Source organism: Myotis brandtii, unplaced genomic scaffold, assembly GCF_000412655.1.
Source record: "Myotis brandtii unplaced genomic scaffold, ASM41265v1 scaffold744, whole genome shotgun sequence".
NCBI classification, from domain to species: Eukaryota; Metazoa; Chordata; class Mammalia; order Chiroptera; family Vespertilionidae; genus Myotis; species Myotis brandtii.
The window spans coordinates 578,324-596,421 of record NW_005370965.1 but is presented as its reverse complement, the minus strand read 5'-3'; the positions used below and the strand labels follow the sequence as shown (position 1 = coordinate 596,421).

General features: G+C 40.4%; 1 protein-coding gene across 8 annotated transcripts in view; it reads left to right on the top strand.

Annotated features, from left to right (window-relative positions):
• Positions 1-18,098, top strand: part of GIGYF2 (GRB10 interacting GYF protein 2) — a 141,443-nt gene that overhangs the window by 82,506 nt on the left and 40,839 nt on the right. For 7 of the 8 annotated variants that reach the window (XM_014530579.1, XM_014530574.1, XM_014530577.1 and 4 more), the window contains 6 exons: positions 1,079-1,296; positions 1,387-1,549; positions 1,635-1,823; positions 5,465-5,661; positions 6,639-6,798; positions 9,458-9,624. In XM_014530579.1, the coding sequence (XP_014386065.1) occupies positions 1,079-1,296; positions 1,387-1,549; positions 1,635-1,823; positions 5,465-5,661; positions 6,639-6,798; positions 9,458-9,624 (1,094 nt within the window). The remainder of the gene's footprint in view (positions 1-1,078; positions 1,297-1,386; positions 1,550-1,634; positions 1,824-5,464; positions 5,662-6,638; positions 6,799-9,457; positions 9,625-18,098) is intronic. The other variant, XM_014530578.1, reaches the window with a different exon arrangement.

Here is an 18,098-nt window from a genome sequence, read left to right as displayed (position 1 = left end):
CTGGTTTTTTTTTTAGCTTCTATAAATGTTACAATGTTCAAACTGCAGGCTCAGAGGCCTGCAAGGCAGGCGGGAACGTTGGTTTCCTCCATCACTGAAGAAAGCAAGGCTTATGTTAGTTTCAAGCTGCCTGGCTGCCGGCCGCCATCTTGGCTGTTAGTTAATTTGCATATCTCCCTGATTAGCCAATGGGAAGGGTAGCGGTCGTACGCCAATTACCATGTTTCTCTTTTATTAGTGTAGATGATAGTGGGCTATATCAAATCTCTATGAAAGCTGCCAATGCTGTAATTCCATGACTTTTTGTTGGGAATCAGAATTAGAAATGGGATGTTGGCACTAGTAGGTAGGCATGATGGTTTTGATGTGAATTGTCATAGGGAGCTGGTCTTATTCATAGAGAACGATACTTTCAGGAAAATAAAGAAAATGCTTCACAGACTTGCCAGAAGGAAGGCATGGACTTCAGTATGGAAAAATATGCAGTGCTAAGTCTGACCAAGGAGTAGGTTAATCAACATTTCAGTCAGATACTTAAAGCTCATTAAAAGTTTATACTTTGAATAAAGCGTCCTTTAAAAGTTATTTGTTTTATTTATTTATTTATTTATTTATTTTTAAAATATATTTTATTGATTTTTTACAGAGAGGAAGGGAGAGGGATATAGAGTTAGAAACATCGATGAGAGAGAAACATCAATCAGCTGCCTCCTGCACAGCCCCTACTGGGGATGTGCCTGCAACCGAGGTACATGCCCTTGGCCGGAATCGAACCTGGGACCCTTCAATCCGCAGGCTGACGCTCTATCCACTGAGCCAAACCGGTCAAGGCAAAGTTATTTGTTTTAAATGTATCTTTAAAAGCTTTAGAGTCTGTTGTGGCTTGGTACTTAATGAAGATAACTACATGTGCTGAGCTCCGAACTTCATGTAATTTGCCTAGTTTTCTGTTTAGTAGGTTGATGTATTTGAATTTGCTTTTAGTTGTAGTTTTCTCCTTTATTTCCTATCTATTATTTTCTTTTTCCAATACTGTCACAAAACTTTTCTAAGGTTTGTGTCCTCCTCCTGATCCCAGATGGCCCTCGTTCTGCAGGCTGGCGGGAACACATGGAACGACGGCGAAGGTTTGAGTTTGATTTTCGAGATCGGGATGAAGAACGGGGTTACCGAAGGGTGCACACTGGCAGTGGCAGCATTGACGATGACAGGGACAGCTTGCCTGAATGGTGCTTAGAGGACGCCGAGGAAGAAATGGGCACATTTGACTCTTCTGGAGCATTCCTCTCTCTAAAGGTAAGAAGTTGGTTTAAATGTCATGACAGGCACTGACCTTCTACCAAATCCAAATGTGCTGTTAACCTTTGGCTTTATTTTTTGCTACAGAAAGTACAGAAAGAGCCTATTCCAGAAGAGCAGGAGATGGACTTCCGGCCTGTAGAGGAAGGGGAGGAGTGCTCTGACTCTGAGGGTAGCCATAATGAAGAAGCCAAAGAACCTGATAAGGCAAATAAGAAAGAGGGAGAGAAGACAGAGAGAATAGGAGTTGGTAAGGTGCAGTTTTGTCTTTACCTTTTTATCTGTCAAACCAGAAGTTTCCTAAATTGTTAATTTAAGATTACTTCATGTTACAGAAGCTAGTGAGGAAACACCTCAAATCTTAACATCATCTGCTAGACCAGGTACTCCTTCAGATCATCCACCTCAGGAAGCACCACAGTTTGAGAGAAAAGAGGAACCCAAAACTGAGCAGACAGAAAAAACTGAAGAAGAGAGTCGGACGGAAAATAGTCTGCCAACCAAAATGCCCAGCAGAGGGGATGGTATGTATTTGTGAGAGTCATTAAGCTAACGTAGGATTTTGCTTTAAAGTAGGGACTTTATCACTGACTGGTAAGATAGGTTACTGCTTATGCCTCCTAGAACTGCTTCCAATGGTAGATAATTAGAACATATTTTACTGGTAAACCTAGTTGAACTCCGCTTCCCACGTGTCCATCCCAGAATTTATCAAAACACAGTTAGAGGAAGCAAGGGTGGAGCTCCAGAGTCTCACTTCCTAGGATGTTATGACATAGCCACCCTGGTATCAGTTGAGCAAACTGGGTTTGTGGTCCTCTGCAGTAGTTTGATTCTGATATCAGACAGGTACCTTCCTTTCATGTAAAGGCTATGTGTGTTTCTAGTTGACATACCAAATTGCCATTGTTCCAAAAGAGGCCAGAAAGAACATTCATGAATCTGTGGGATTCCCATCAATTTTGCTATAGAATAAGCTTAAAGTATATCTCCTCCAGTGTTATTATATTGATTTTAAGTTGCTCATATACCTTAGTAAGCAATATTAATATTTCCATGTTTCTTGTACATATTAAAAAATGACAGTGTAAGGCCTGGTGTTGAAGGGTTGATTGATTCATTCACCATAAAGATGCACACCCTTTTTTAAATTTTAAATATGTTTTTATTGATTTTTTAGGGAGAGAGGATGGGGGAGGGATAGAAACATTGGTGAGAGAAACATCATTTATTGGCTGTCTTCTGCTTGCCCCCTGCTGGGGATTGAGCCTGAAACCCGGGCATGTGCCCTGACTGGGAATCAGACTGGAGAACTCTTGGTTCATGGGTCAACGCTTAACCACTGGGCAACACCAGCTGGGCAAAAAATTCACACCTTTCAATATGGCCTATGATATCTTGCACGATTGGGCTTCTGCTTCCCTGCATGCAGTTTTAGCACCAGTCTGTGTCTCCTTTGTACTCTATTCACCAGCCTCACAGCCTGTTAGGTTCTGAAATGTGCTGTGTTCTCTTGCCTTGTGCCTTAGCACATGCTGTTCTCTGAACCTGACACACTCTCCCACCTCATCTTTCCAAGCTAGGTTAGGTGCCTTGTTTCTTAAACAACATTTCCAAAATAGCAATACAGTATTATAAAGATCTGTTTGTCTTTTTTTTGCTCAATAAACTAATATTTTGAGGGCTTGAACCAAGGGTTTCCTTTTAGTGTCTAGAACAGCCGTGGGCAAACTACGGCCCGCGAGCCGGATCCGGCCCGTTTGAAATGAATAAAACTAAAAAAAAAAAAAAAAAAAAGACCATACCCTTTTATGTAATGATGTTTACTTTGAATTTATATTAGTTCACACAAACACTCCATCCATGCTTTTGTTCCGGCCCTCCGGTCCAGTTTAAGAACCCATTGTGGCCCTCGAGTCAAAAAGTTTGCCCACCCCTGGTCTAGAACAAAGCTGAATGAATGAATTCAGCACATATTTGAATTTCTGCTATATATATCAGGCACTGTGGGACTTGTACATTTTGGAATTTTAGGATGGGGTCAAAATGTGTATTTTGGGAAAGCTTCATAGATAGGCATTAAAGATTGAAATTCTGGATTTAGGGGAGGTAAACTATGTGTACTATTAATAATCTAGGGCAAAAAGAATTGTATGAGTTCATGACTGGTAAACTCCTGCAGTGCTTCAGGAAGCAAGTGTCTTGAGTTTGTCTTGGAATAATAAGTAGAATTTGGAGGTAGATGTAGCTAGATGAATTGGGAAAGGGCATTCTGGTACAGTGAAAGCTGTACCTAATTTCCCATTAACACCTCAGAATCGGTGAAAGCTAAAGCGAGGAAGCAGAGCTGGTCCAGGCATGGGCAGGAACCAGCTCCTGTTTTTATTTAGGTGAAGCATGAGGTGTGAAAGAATGGTGGGAAACATAGATTTGACAGATGTACGTAGGGTAGATTGTTTTGATGACAGGTGGGTTCAGTGTGACCTGTTGGGCTCCCAAGTAGTCATTATGATGGAGGCAGTGTACCTGTAAAGGGAGGTAGTGGCAGATAAGATTTCAAAGTAGAATTTGGCAGGACATAGTCATTGCTTGTATATCAGGGCAAGGGAAAGGGAAGAGTCGGAGAGAGGTGTCTGAGAGAATTATGCTACCATTAATAGAAAAAGAGTAGAAGCTGAGGAGCACATTTGGAAGGGGAGAGGATGAATTAATTTTGAATATTGATTCTGAGGTGTTAATGAGAAAAAGGTAGAGATGGCCAGAGAGCAGTTGAGTAAGGGACTGCAAAGATAGGAAGAGTTTAGGGCTAGAGAATTAAAATATAAACATTACATATACTTGTTAGGGGTGAAAAGAAAAGTAGCCAGAGAACAGAACTTTGGGTAATTTCAGTTTTTTTTTTTCCCAGCTGTAATTCCAATTTTTAGAGGATAAAGAGGAGCCAGAGAAAAGTCTTCAGAGGCAAGTGTAGAGTGCAGGAAAATGAAGGAAGGAGAACGTTTTCAGCTTGGAATAGGGTAGATAATGTCAGACACTACTAAGAGATTGGGTGATGAGGATGAGGAAAATACTGGATTTGGGGACTTTATGTCACTGCCTATCTTTGGAAGAGAAGCTTTACTGGAGGGGTGGGAGTGCAAGTCACAGTGTAGCAGGTGTAGGTGGTGGTGAAGTGGATACAACTTGTATGGATTGTCCTTTGGAAAAAAAATTGGCAAAGGAAGGAAGGAGTGAGAGGAACAGGAATTTAGAGAAGCTATCTGTAGTTGAACAAACAAGCTTTCAAAGGGGAAACTGAAATTGTTTCTAATTAGTTCCATCCCCCTTTTCCTTCTTAAGAGCCTGCATACTAATAGGTTAGAAACGGGACCCAACATAGAACCTCTTTTGCAGTCTTTATACTTACTGAGAAGAACTTCCTGCATTGTACAGGTAGACTCCAAGTGTTTTTCAGTATCCTACAAAATGCAATGTATTGAGTTACATTAATTATGACTTGAAAAGGTACTTATTCAAGATAATTGCAGAGATTTTTAATAAAGGTTTTAGTGATGAGATAAGCCATCTTTGAGAAGATTTGCAGTGCTTTGTTAACTGTCTCTACCATTCTGAGACATGATATTAAGAAGGGATTAGACTGACTCCGTTTGTTTTCAAGAGGTAAACTCATAACCAACCATTGGGTGGGTAGATGTTCTAGTGAAGTGATGGCAAACCTATGACACGCGTGTCAGAGGTGACACGCGAACTCATTTTTTTGGTTGATTTTTCTTTGTTAAATGGCATTTAAATATATAAAATAAATATCAAAAATATAAATCTTTGTTTTACTATGGTTGCAAATATAAAAAAATTTCTATGTGTGACACGACACCAGAGTTAAGTTAGGGTTTTTCAAAATGCTGACACGCCGAGCTCAAAAGGTTCGCCATCACTGCGTCTAGTGACACAGGTAGGCACTGTAGAAGGCCCTTCTGGATACCTTTTAATCCTTATATTTTGTCATTCTGGGGAGGTACTTCTGTCTTTCTGGGGAGAAATGCTGTACTTCTTCAGAAGTAGCTGAGCCCATTTAGCAAGCTGCTCAACTTGATATAGACTTATTCTTCATAAGATTCTCTATATTTTAAAGGGTTTTCATCTGTCTACATCTTTTTCCCTCTAGAAATGATTCCTGACGTCCAGCAGCCCCTCCCTCAGATTCCTTCAGACACAGCCTCTCCTCTCCTCATACTTCCACCACCTCTTCCTAATCCTAGTGCTGCCCTCCGGCCAGGTGAAACGCAGGTCGTAGGTGCTCCTGGTATGGGCAGTATTTCCACAGAGCCAGATGATGAAGAGGGTCTCAAGCATTTGGAGCAGGTAAAAATCATGTAATTCTTTTTTTCTCCAACTGCTAAAATACTAGAAAGCATTAATGAATAATCAAAAATGGGGCTTTTGTGCACCAGATTTTATGTACTGGAAAAGTTGTTTGTATTTCTAGTATTTATTTGTATGAAAAATTTCTTTCAAATCATTTCATGCTTATAAGTTTCTGCTATGTAATAGTCATTATGTCAGGTTATTTTTTGCTCTTCTGAGGTTGCCTTTAGCTGTTTGCTTTTCTTTTTTCTTTAATGGAAATTAATGGAATGCCAAAAATGGTGAATACAAGCAGCTGTGGATGGGTACTGTGTCTTCTGTATATTTTGCCTAAAGTATAACAGGGAAAATAGTAAAACTCGCAGGATATTATCTTAATCATGTTTCTAGATTTTCCCAAGATTGTAAATAACATTGTTTACAAGCAGAGTAAATAATAGCCTGCTTTCTGCAGAAGAATTTCTCTTTCCTCCAGGGTGGGGTGGTTAGTGACAAGCAATGTTGAAGAAAATAAGAAAGGGGGCAGTGTCTTAGTAAAACCTGCAAAAGATTTTATTGGTAATTGTACTAATGGAGCCTTTTGTTCTGTTAACATGCACGTATTTACAGGTTTAGTTTATACAATATAGGATTGAACACTAGCTTATAAATTTTAAAAAGTATTATTATTAGTGTGTTGATTAGAAGCCTCGGCTTTGATCCCTATCAGTTTGTGGATGAGAGAGAATCATTGATCAACTGCTCCTAATCTTTGGCTTGCTTAATAATTTTGAGACCCTGAATAAGACTTGCCCTTTGTGAAATGGGGGATAGTACCTGTTTTCATGGCATTGTTGTAAAAATTAAATCATTGCCTGCTGTGTTCCTTGCATAATGTCTTTCACAGATCAAGTACTCCAAAAAAGGTAGGCATTTTTTATGTGCACAAGTATTAATTTAGGATCTTTTCTTTCCATTTTTTGTTTTTCTGTTAGCAAGCTGAGAAGATGGTGGCTTATCTCCAAGACAGTGCACTAGATGATGAGAGACTGGCATCAAAACTGCAAGAGCACAGAGCTAAGGGTGTCTCGGGTCCATCAATGCACGAAGCAATGCAGAAGTGGTATTACAAAGATCCTCAGGGAGAAATTCAGGGTAAGTGGTTTTGTTCTACTTTAATTCAGAAGTGCCTGCCATTACCTCCAGATTTTGTAAGATGGTGGTGATTAATGTTAATTTTCATGCTATAGGCTTTCTTTATATATATAGAAGGCATTTTTATAGGCTCCTCCCATAGTACTTTACTATTTCAGTGAGGGGAAGGGAAGTCCAATGAAAATAATTTGAATACAGGGCAGAATGTCATGCTAATTTGATAGGGATGTAAAAAAAAATTCGCAAGACCCCCCTCATTTCTGGCATCCCAGCTGATTTATTAGGCAGGTGAGTTACTTACCTTCTCTATATTCCAGTCTTCTTTCCATAAAAAGGTAATTGGAGCAATTTTGGAAGACTGCTTTAATATTTCACTAAAGTGAAGTTGATATAAATGATAAAAAACTATTAAAAATGAGAAGTAGTGCCATGTTATAAACTAATTCCTTAAAAGATTTGTATGATGCATAAATTAAATTAGAATGGGGAGAGCTTGGGCAGTATGGTTCAATGTTTGAGTGTCGACCTATGAATCAGGAGATCACTGTTCGAATCACAGTTAGGACACACACCAGGTTGTGGGCTGGATCCCCAGTAGGGATGATGCAGGAGCAGCCGATCAGTGAACCTCTGTTGTAGGTTTCTGTGTCTCTCTCCCTCTCCCTTCCTCTCTGAAATTAATGAAAATATATTTAAAAAAATAAAAATTAGAATGCAGAGAGAATGCTGTAAAGGACATTTGTTGATTCTTCATTTCTGCTTTGGAAATCTTTGCTAATAACTTGAAATTGGTTATTGACTGTATTAGTGTCAGTTTCATGATAGTGTTTAACCAAGTGACCAATGTAATAACTCCTTTCCCACTCTCAGGACCCTTAACCTGCTTCATTCTTCTTCATAGCATCTATCACTACCTGGCACTGTATATACTTGTTCATGATCTATAAAATGTAAAGTATGTAAGAGCAGGGTTTTAATTAAAATACATATGGATGTGTGTTTTAATAAAATTTACTTAGAGATAATTGTTGCTTCACATGCACTTGTAAGAAATAAAATGGAGCCCTAACTGGTTTGGCTCAGTGGATAGAGCGTCGACCTGTGGACTGAAAGGTCCCAGGTTTGGTTCTGGTCAATGGCATGTTCCTTGTTTGCGGACACATCCCCAGTAGGAGGTGTGCAAGAGGCAGCTGATCGATGTTTCTAACTCTCTATCCCTCTCCCTTCCTCTCTGTAAAAAATCAATAAAATATATTTTTTTTTAAAAAAGAAAGAAATAAAATGGAGATTCCACATACCTTTTACTCGGTTTCCCCAGGGTAACCTCTTGCAAAACTGTAGTACAGTGTCACAACCAAGACAGTGACATAGTCAAGATTCAGTGTTTCTGTCTCAACAATAGGATCCCTTCTTTGCCCTTTTATAGCCATACCCATCCCTCTCCCATCCACACCCCCTTCTCCTCCTCCTTAACCCCTAGCAACCACTGATCAGTTCGCCATTTCTATATTTTGTCATTTCAAGAACGTTATATAAATGGAATCATACAGTATTTAACCTTTTGTCATTGTCATTTCTCAATATAATTTTCTCGAGATTCATTCAGTTTTGTTGCATATATCAGTAGTTTGTTTCTTTTAATTTAGTATTCTATGACCTGCATGTATCATAGTTTAACATGAATGGCATCTGGGTTGTTCCTGATTTTGGCTATTATAATAAAGCTATTAAAACATTCATGATAGGTTTTTATGTGAATGTAAGTTTTAGTCCTGTGAGATAAAATATGTTCACTAGTGCATTTGCTGGGTTATATGGTGATTATATGTTTAGTTCTTTTTTTTAAAGAAATTGCCAAACTGGTTTCCAGAAGGGCTGTACCATTTTATATTCCCACCAGCAATCTATGAGTGACCCATATTTTCTTTACAGAAAATATTTTCATTTACTTACTTTAAAATATTTTTATTGATTTCTAGGGAGAAAGAGAGAGACATCTATGTGAGAGCGAAACATCGATTGGCTGCCTTCTGCATGCCCCCTAGCAGGGATCGAGCCCGAAACCTGGGCATGTGCCCTGACTGGGAATCGAATCAGCAACTTTTTGGTATACAGTATGACGCCCAACCACCTCAGCCATACCAGCCAGCGCATGATGTGGCTATTTTTAACTATAGCCATTCTGACAAGTGTGTCATGATATCTCATAGTTTTTAATTTGCATTTCCCTAATGGCTAAATCTCTGGCAGAAAATGAAAATTTAGAAAAGCGTGTATTCTGCCCTGCATATCTGTATTCTCTATTACTAAGTGACACAGAGTCTAATAAGTACTCTTTCCAGTTTAATTAAATACTTCTTTGACAAATGAATTATAGAGATTGAGTGAGATGGAGACTATATGCTCTTTAAAATCGCAGCACTTCTGAGAATTTGGGATGTGTAGACATAGGCTTATTTTGAAATCTTTTTTGTTGTATTTTATTAAAAGCCTCTCCACCACCTTTGGAGAGGAATTAAGTTTATCTTAAAAATTATTTGATAGGTACCACCTGAAACAAGTTGTTACCTCTGGATGAGGATCAAACACAGAAAATATTTTTTTCCTCTTTAGCCTGAAAGGATTCTTATTGCCCTTCTGTTTTAAATTGGTGTTGTAGGTCCCTTCAATAATCAGGAGATGGCAGAATGGTTTCAGGCGGGCTATTTTACTATGTCTTTATTGGTGAAGAGAGCATGTGATGAAAGCTTCCAACCTCTTGGTGATATCATGAAAATGTGGGGAAGGGTTCCCTTCTCTTCCGGTCCTGCACCCCCTTCTCATATGGTAAGTACCTTACAGCTCACCCAGAACATGTATTAGATACAGATGCACTTGCTTCTCTATGGAAAAAATATCTTTGGGTGAGGATTAAAAAAAAAAATTAGCTACTGGTATTGTAACTAAAAACTGGATCATAATGTAGCCCTCTTGTATAGTGGTCCTGGAGAACCTTTGAATGGGAAATAATACTCCTTTTCAGCTGCTCCCGACCCTTTCCCCAAGAGTTCCTCTTGGAGAGCTTTGGATCTGTGCCGTACTTTTCCTTCTCCAAGTATAGGAGTGTCTGGTTCTTGGCCATAGTCAAAAGTAGCTATAGTTAGAAACCTCATTGTGAACACCGGATTTCGACAATGAAAACACTATTGACTTATTCATTAACTCTAGGTTGAGGGCACGTACCAGGCCTTGTGGTAGGTTCTGAAGAGCTAAGGATGAATAAGATACAACTTATTTTATTTTATTTTATTTTATTCCACTGTCCTCATCCATAGGTGTAAGATTTTTGTCCAGTCTCTTCCCACACCCCCCACACCTCCTTCCCCCCAAGAATTATCAGTCCATTCCCTTTCTATGCCCCTGCTTCTATTTTTTTTTAACCTAAAACATTTTAAAACTTGAGCATAACATTTCAAGAACAAAAAGTGTTTTAAGTCCCAATTTCAATGTCCAAGAGTTCTGAGTCCAAGTTTCAATGTCCGACAGTTCCTTATGTGTAGGTGTCAGCAATGATATTTCAGTTCTGGATGGTGGACAAATGGTGGCAATGCAGGTCCGACCCTCTCTGGTTTGATCCTGGGCAACCTGCAGCGACGCACAGCTGCTGACTGCTAGCATGGCAAAGTGACGTCAGCGTCCTTCATCTCTGGATTGTTTTTCCTCTTGTCTTCATGGCTGGAGCATTCCTGATAATTCCTCTCTGTTGCAGGAATCCACATGGTCTTGGAGTTGTTTTCTGAAAATATACAAACATATTCTCGACCGAAGGTTAATAAAGGGAATTTTACTTGGGGTCTTTTTTATATTTGCCCAAATGATTTTCCTTTGGCTTATTTTGAGACCATGTGTGTTTTCCTGGGTGTCTTGCTGTTAGCATAAATGAAAAAATTTTTCTAGATGTAATTTAGTTACAGGATATTTTTCCTTACATGGTATTTTTCCACTATCCCCCCTTTTTTTGATTTAATTATTAGGAGGATTTTTTGGAAAAGTTACAATGCAGTCTAGGTAACTCTAAATTTTTTTAATTTTTTTGCACAAAAATATGACTGCTTTAGGATCATTGCATGTTAAGCAAATTTACCATGAAATGAAAATTTTGGTTAATACTTCTTGAGCCAATTTTAATCTGAAAACCTGACTGCTATTTTACTGTCAAATTTAATACTTTAAAAACAATCTTAGTTTACACTGTAAATATTAATGGAAAGGATTATTTTTGCATCCTTGAGAAGGCCCTGAGCATTCCTGGTGTTAGGCTGGATGTAGATATAGGGTAGCTGTTGTCAGCCAAGTCTCTGTTTTCTGGGTACCGATCTCAGCTGGGCCAAGTCTCTTTTTGTTACCTGGGTCCCGATCTGGGCTGGGCATGGGAAGCAAGAAGCAGCCATGGGGGCAGGAGACCTCCCTCAGAAGGGGCAAGTGTTCAAGCCCCTGCATGGTTGGGGGGGTGAGGATCTGTGTCCCACCTCTGTAGACCCCCAAGTTCTCGTCTGCTGGCCCCTTTGCGACTGTGCCTGTCTTAGGTTGTTCCTCCCAGAGGAATCTTACCCGTCTTTGACTAACCAGCCATCCTCCGGGGCCAAGCAGGGTGATGTGAGGTACAGTTCTGTCTCCTTGGTGGCCTATGCCCCTGTGGCCTCCACGCCCAGCAATTGCCTTGGGATCCCCTCGCCTGCTGGCAGGGCCCCGGCGTTGCACATATCTTGGGGAACCCAGGTTTCTTCTCCAGGGAGGGCCCAGCTCATGCCATTGGGCGAGAGACAGATCCACGGCACCAGTCACCACGAGGCTTCAACCTCAGCATGAACAGAGAGCTCAGGCAACAGCTGTGGGCAATTGGATTGTAAGAAGAGGGACCCTCTTGGCAAAAAGAGCAAGAGAGGTCAATACAGAATGCTCAAGTGCCTTCTCAGGGAGGCCTTCCACACAGTGGAAGGGATTTTTTTTTTTATTCTTTTTAAAAAAATATTATAAGTATTACAAAGGGTATTACATATGTGTCCTTTTTTTCCCCCACGCCCTTGACAATCCCCTGCCCTCCCTTACCCCCCAGTGTCTTATGTCCATTGGTTTTGCTTATATGCATGCATACAAGTCCTTTGGTTGATCACTTACCCCCTTCCCTCCTGCCCCCCAACCCTCCCCAGCCTTCCCGCTGCAGTTTGACAATCAGTTTGAGGCAGCTCTGCCTCTGTATCTATTATTGTTCAAAAGTTTGTAATGGTCTCTATTATCCATGAATGAGTGAGATCATGTGGTATTTTTCCTTCATTGACTGGCTTATTTCACTTAGCATAATGCTCTCCAGTTCCATCCATGCTGTTGCAAATGGTAAGAGTTCCTTCTTTTTTACAGCAGCATAGTATTCCATCGTGTAGATGTACCACAGTTTTCTAATCCATTCATCTACTGATGGGCACTTAGGCTGTTTCCAAATCTTAGCTATGGTGAATTGTGCTGCTATGAACATAGGGGTGCATATATCCTTTCTGATTGGTGTTTTTGGTTTCTTGGGATATATTCCTAGAAGTGGGATCACAGGGTCAAATGGGAGTTCCATTTCCAGTTTTTTGAGGAAACTCCATACTGTCTTCCATAGTGGCTGCACCAGTCTGCATTCCCACCAGCAGTGCACAAGTGTTCCTTTTTCTCCACATCCTCTCCAGCACTTGTCGTTTGTTGATTTGTTGATGATAGCCATTCTGACAGGTGTGAGATGGTACCTCATTGTTGTTTTGATTTGCATCTCTCGGATGATTAGTGACTTTGAGCATGTTTTCATATGTCTCTTGGCTTTCTGAATGTCCTCTTTTGAAAGGTGTCTATTTAGGTCCTTTGCCCATTTTTTGATTGGATTGTTTATCTTCCTTTTGTTAAGTTGTATGAGTTCCCTATAAATGTTGGAGATTAGGCCCTTATCAGATATAATGTTGGCAAATATGTTCTCCCATGTAGTGGGCTTTCTTGTTGTTTTGTTGATGGTTTCTTTTGCTGTGCAGAAACTTTTTATTTTGATGTAGTCCCATTTGTTTATTTTCTCTTTAGTTTCCAATGCCCTAGGATCTGTATCGGTGAAGAAATTGCTTCGGCATAGGTCTGAGATTTTGTTGCCTTTGGATTCTTCTAGTATTTTTATGGTTTCCGGTCGTATATTTAAGTCCTTTATCCATTTTGAGTTTATTTTTGTGTATGGTGTAAGTTGGTGGTCTAGTTTCATTTTCTTGCATGTATCTGTCCAATTTTCCCAGCACCATTTATTGAAGAGACTGTCTTGACTCCATTGTATGTTCTTGCCTCCTTTGTCAAATATTAATTGAGCGTATTGGTTGGGGCTGATTTCTGGGCTCTCTATTCTATTCCATTGATCTATATGTCTGTTCTTGTGCCAGTACCAGGCAGTTTTGAGAACAGTGGCTTTGTAATACAGCTTGATATCTGGTATTGAGATCCCACCTACTTTCTTCTTTCTCAGGATCGCTGCAGCTATTCGGGGTCGTTTTTTGTTCCAGATGAATTTTTGGAGAGTTTGTTCTAGGTCTGTGAATTATGCTGTTGGTATTTTAATGGGAAGTGCGTTGAATTTATAGATTGCTTTGGGTAGTATGGACATTTTAATGATGTTGATTCTACCAATCCAAGAACATGGTATGTTCTTCCATCTCTTTATGTCTTCCTCTATCTCTTTTTTCAACGTCCTGTAGTTTTCTGAGTAGAGGTCTTTTACCTCTTTAGTTAAGTATATTCCTAGGTAGCTTAATTTTTTTGGTGTGATGGTAAATGGGATTGTTTTTTTAGTCTCTCTTTCTGAAAGTTCACTATTGGTGTATAGAAATGCCTTAGATTTCTTGGGGTAAGATACAACTTCTTATCAAGGGCATTCATAGGTGAGAATAGTGGCTGTCAAACATTTTTTACCATGCCTGTAGGTAAAAAAAGGTTACATCTCTTCTCTGTGCGTTTCACAAAAAATTTTTGTCATGCACATATCTTCTGTTCTATTTCTTTTCTTCTTCTTATACAAATGTTAATCTTGACCCAGTCATTGATTTTACAATCCACTGATGGGTTGAGACCTATAGTTTGAAGAGCAGTAAATATTCCTGGGTGAGGGAAATTATTTCTGTTATAAATTCAAAGAAAAATTATAGTGTATTGTTGTGTATAAATTTTTTTTTATTAAATCTTTATTGTTCAGATTACATTTGTTCCTCTTTTTTTTTTCCCCATAACTCCCCTCCTCCCATTTGTAGACTAATTTCGGGGATAATTGACATCTTTACAACATTAAGTTTTCTCATCCAAAAACATAAGCAGCTATTTACATTCACCTTTTGTTCTATATCTTTCAATATTTTTTTTTTTCTGGAAAGAGTTTGTGCATATTTTGTTAAGCTTACTTCTAAATATTTTATATGTATTTATTGATGTTGTCCACCTGATGTCAGTTTTCAGAAAAAAAAATGTAGTAAGATCTCCTCTTGTGCTTATGGTTGCCTTTATTTCTTTGTAATTCTGTCAGTTTTAAAATATATGCATAACAGGATGTTAAAATTGAAATTTTGATCAGGACTCTGTCAAAGATTCATAAATAGCTGAAGTAAAACCAATGAATCATTGAAATATTAATTAGTAAAAATTTATTTGGCACACACCAAAAAGACAGTTTGCAAACTGGGAGCATTAAAACCAAAACATGGAATGAGGCTCAGGGGTATGTGTTATAAAGCAGTTTATATAGTGAGGAAGCAGCAACTGTTCATCAGAGTGATCGGTTATAATAGAATTTTCTTAAGTGATAGGGAATTGGTCAGTGGTTACCTCATATCAACCTTGGGAATCAGTTCATGTTACTAATGATTTTCAGAGGCATAAGCAAGAAATGACCAAGGACAAGTTAGTCTTGCAAAATAAGCTAAATTATGCTTTATCTTTTAAAAAATCTATCTTTATTGTTTTTTGTTTTTTTTGCATCTTATCCATTTTATTTATTTATTTATTTTTTAAATCTTTATTGTTCAGATTACATTTGTTCCTCTTTTTTTTTTCCCCCATAACTCCCCTCCTCCCAGTTCCCACCCCACCCTCCGCCCTCACTCCCCACCCACTGTCCTCATCCATAGGTGCACGATTTTTGTCCAGTTTCTTCCCGCATCTCCCATTCCCCTTTCCCCGCCAAGAATAGTCAGTCCATTCCCTTTCTATGTCCCTGATTCATTATAATCACCAGTTCATTCTGTACATCAGATTATTTATTCACTTGGTTCTTAGATTCACTTGTTGATAGATGCATGTTTGTTGTTCACAATTTGTATCTTTACCTTTTTCTTCTTCCTCTTCTTAAAGGATACCTTTCAGCATTTCGTATAATACTGGTTTAGTGGTGATGAACTCCTTTAGCTTTTCCTTATCTGTGAAGCTCTTTATCTGACCTTCAATTCTGAATGATAGCTTTGCTGGATAAAGTAATCTTGGTTGTAGGTTCTTGGTATTCATCACTTTGAATATTTCTTGCCATTCCCTTCTGGCCTGCCAAGTTTCTGTTGAGAAATCAGCTGACAGTCGTATGGGTATTCCCTTGTAGGTAATTGAGTCTCTTTCTCTTGCTGCTTTTAAGATTCTCTCTTTGTCTTTTGCTCTTGGCATTTTAATTATGATGTGTCTTGGTGTGGTCCTCTTTGGATTCCTTTTGTTTGGGGTTCTCTGCGCTTCTTGGACCTGTAAGTCCATTTCTTTCACCAGGTGGGGGAAGTTTTCTGCCATTATTTCTTCAAATAGGTTTTCAATATCTTGCTGTCTCTCATCTTCTGGCACCCCAATTATTCTGATGTTTGTACGCTTGAAGCTGTCCCAGAGGCTCCTTACACTATCTTCGTATTTTCGGATTCTTTTTTCATTTTGCTTTTCCGGTTGGGTGTTTTTTGCTTCTTCGCATTTCAAATCTTTGGCTTGATTCTTGCGCTCCTCTGGTCTGCTATTGGGTGTAATATTCTTTATTTCCGACCGTGTATGCTTAATTTCTAGTTGTTTCTTTATCATAGCATCGAGGGTCTCATTAGTTTTCGTGAGGCTCTCCAAAAGTTTATTGCAAGCCCTCAAAATTGCGTTTTTTAGCTCTATATCCTCCATTTCTGTCATGTTTTTTTGTCTCCGCATTTTTTATGCTTTCTTGGTGCACCCCCTAGTGGTCTTTGTGCGCAGTCTTGTTCTAGTTGAGCCTTGATTGTTGTAGTTAATACTAGAGGGATTTGACCACCAGGCCGACTGGCTGTGTGAATCAGCTGTGTCTGCCGCGGAAAACTTCTGTCCTCTGGGGAGGTGCTAATCTAGCCTTTGCCTGAGGCGATCCGGCAAATGGCTCTGCGCAGGGCTTGGGCGGGGCGGGCTCAACAGGGCGGGCGGAGGGAGCCGTTATGGTGCCCTCAGTCCTGTTCCCAGAGGCTCTGCTTCTCAGAACCCCCGGAACCGCTGCAAACCTCGGAGGGAAAGCTGCCTTCCAACTGATGCCAGACACTCCCGCTTCTCCCGTTTGGGTCCGAGTCCCCAGCGATTCGCCCGTATCTGGAGCTCAGAGTCTGAGACTCCCCCCTGACCGAAAACGACAACCGCGCTCTCAGCCACCAGCCCGCTTTGCGCGCGCACCTCCGCACCTGAGTTTTTTCCACACTGCGCCTCCTCTGAGCCTCGGTGTGCTGTTATTTTTCCTTCTAGTTGAAGAGTCTCTCCTCAGCCAGCCTTCCTGTGGTTCTGGGTGATGTCCGTTCCGTCTTTTAGTTGTATTTTTGAAGTGGTTGTTTGCGGCAGCATTCTCCAGTGTTTACCTATGCCGCCATCTTGCTCGGAATCGTTTTGTTGTGTATAAATTTAACTTATCTACCAAGTTTGAGCTTTATTTTCCTTCTCTGAATTGGGATGAGTTTTTATCTTGCGTGTTTCCAAGCTGAAAGATCATTACTTGGAGCTTAGCAAACTTTCTGTAGTCCATTTTCTGACTTCCAGTGATAGGGCTGAGCCTCAGTCAGACTCACTTAAAGGGAAAAATCATGGGAAGCTCTGCTTCCTGTCAGCTCTTGCCTTTGCACTGATAAGAGAGTTCACTTTTATGATGAATATACCTTGAAACCTATATTTCATATAAAAATTTTAGATGATCTTAGCATAGTTTTTATCTAGCTTTAATTTTAGATGATCCCTAGCCCAAGAAATTATCAGATGTTTTACTGCAAACTATAAAGATATAAACTATTCACTAATGATTTGCTTAAGTTTAGTCTGTGTCACCCTTATACTTTTATAGTATTCCCCCCCTTATCTGTAGGGGAAACATTCCAAGACCCCCAGTGGATACCTGAAACCACAGAAAATACCAAACCCTGTATATACTATGTTTATTTTTCCTATACATACATACCAATGATAAATCTTAATTTATAAATTGGGCACAGTAAGAGATTAACAACAGTAATCAAACAGATCAGTTATAATAATACTAGGGGCCCAGTGCACGAATTCGTGCATCTTGAAAGGAACTGTGGGTCGCGAGGCTGCGGTAGGCAAGGGGTGGGTTTCCGCCCATCCTCCGTGCCCCTGCCCGGCCCCTCGCACCTTGGCCCCCATCCCCTGTCCACCAGCAGCCCCGCTCCCACTGCTCCCATGCACTGATTGTGCAGAGCAATTGGGGCCGGCTGCAGCAGCAGTGCAAGTGAGGCCGGCACCATCAGTGGGTGCTAGCGGCAGCTGCTGCCCGATCACCCCTCAGGAGCAGGGGGAGGTGGAGAAGCCCTCAAGGGCTATCAGGGCTGGCATCTGCTGCTCATATCCACTGATGGAGCCAAGTGATGGGGACTGGCGCCAGGAATGGGCAGCAGGTGCGAGTGGTGGCTCTGGTGCTGGAAGTAGGTGTGAGCACTGGGTGGGACCGTGGTGTGCAGGAGCAAAGAATTTTCAGAGGCTCACCCTGATGACAGTGACTGGCTTCCTGCCTTGGTCTGGCGCCCCCGCTCAACTGCTCCACCATCCGGCCTTGGCCAATGCCCACCATGTTCTGCACATGCCCCCTGGTGGTCACCGCACGTCATAGCAACTGGTTGTTTGGTTCCGGTTCCACCATTTGGTCTGTTTGCATATTAGCCTTTTTATTATATAGGAATCTACACTAATAAAAGAGAAACATGGTAATTAGCGTACGACCGCTACCCTTCCCATCGGCTAATCCGCATATCCTTATGCAAATTAACTGTCAGCCAAGATGGCGGCCGGCA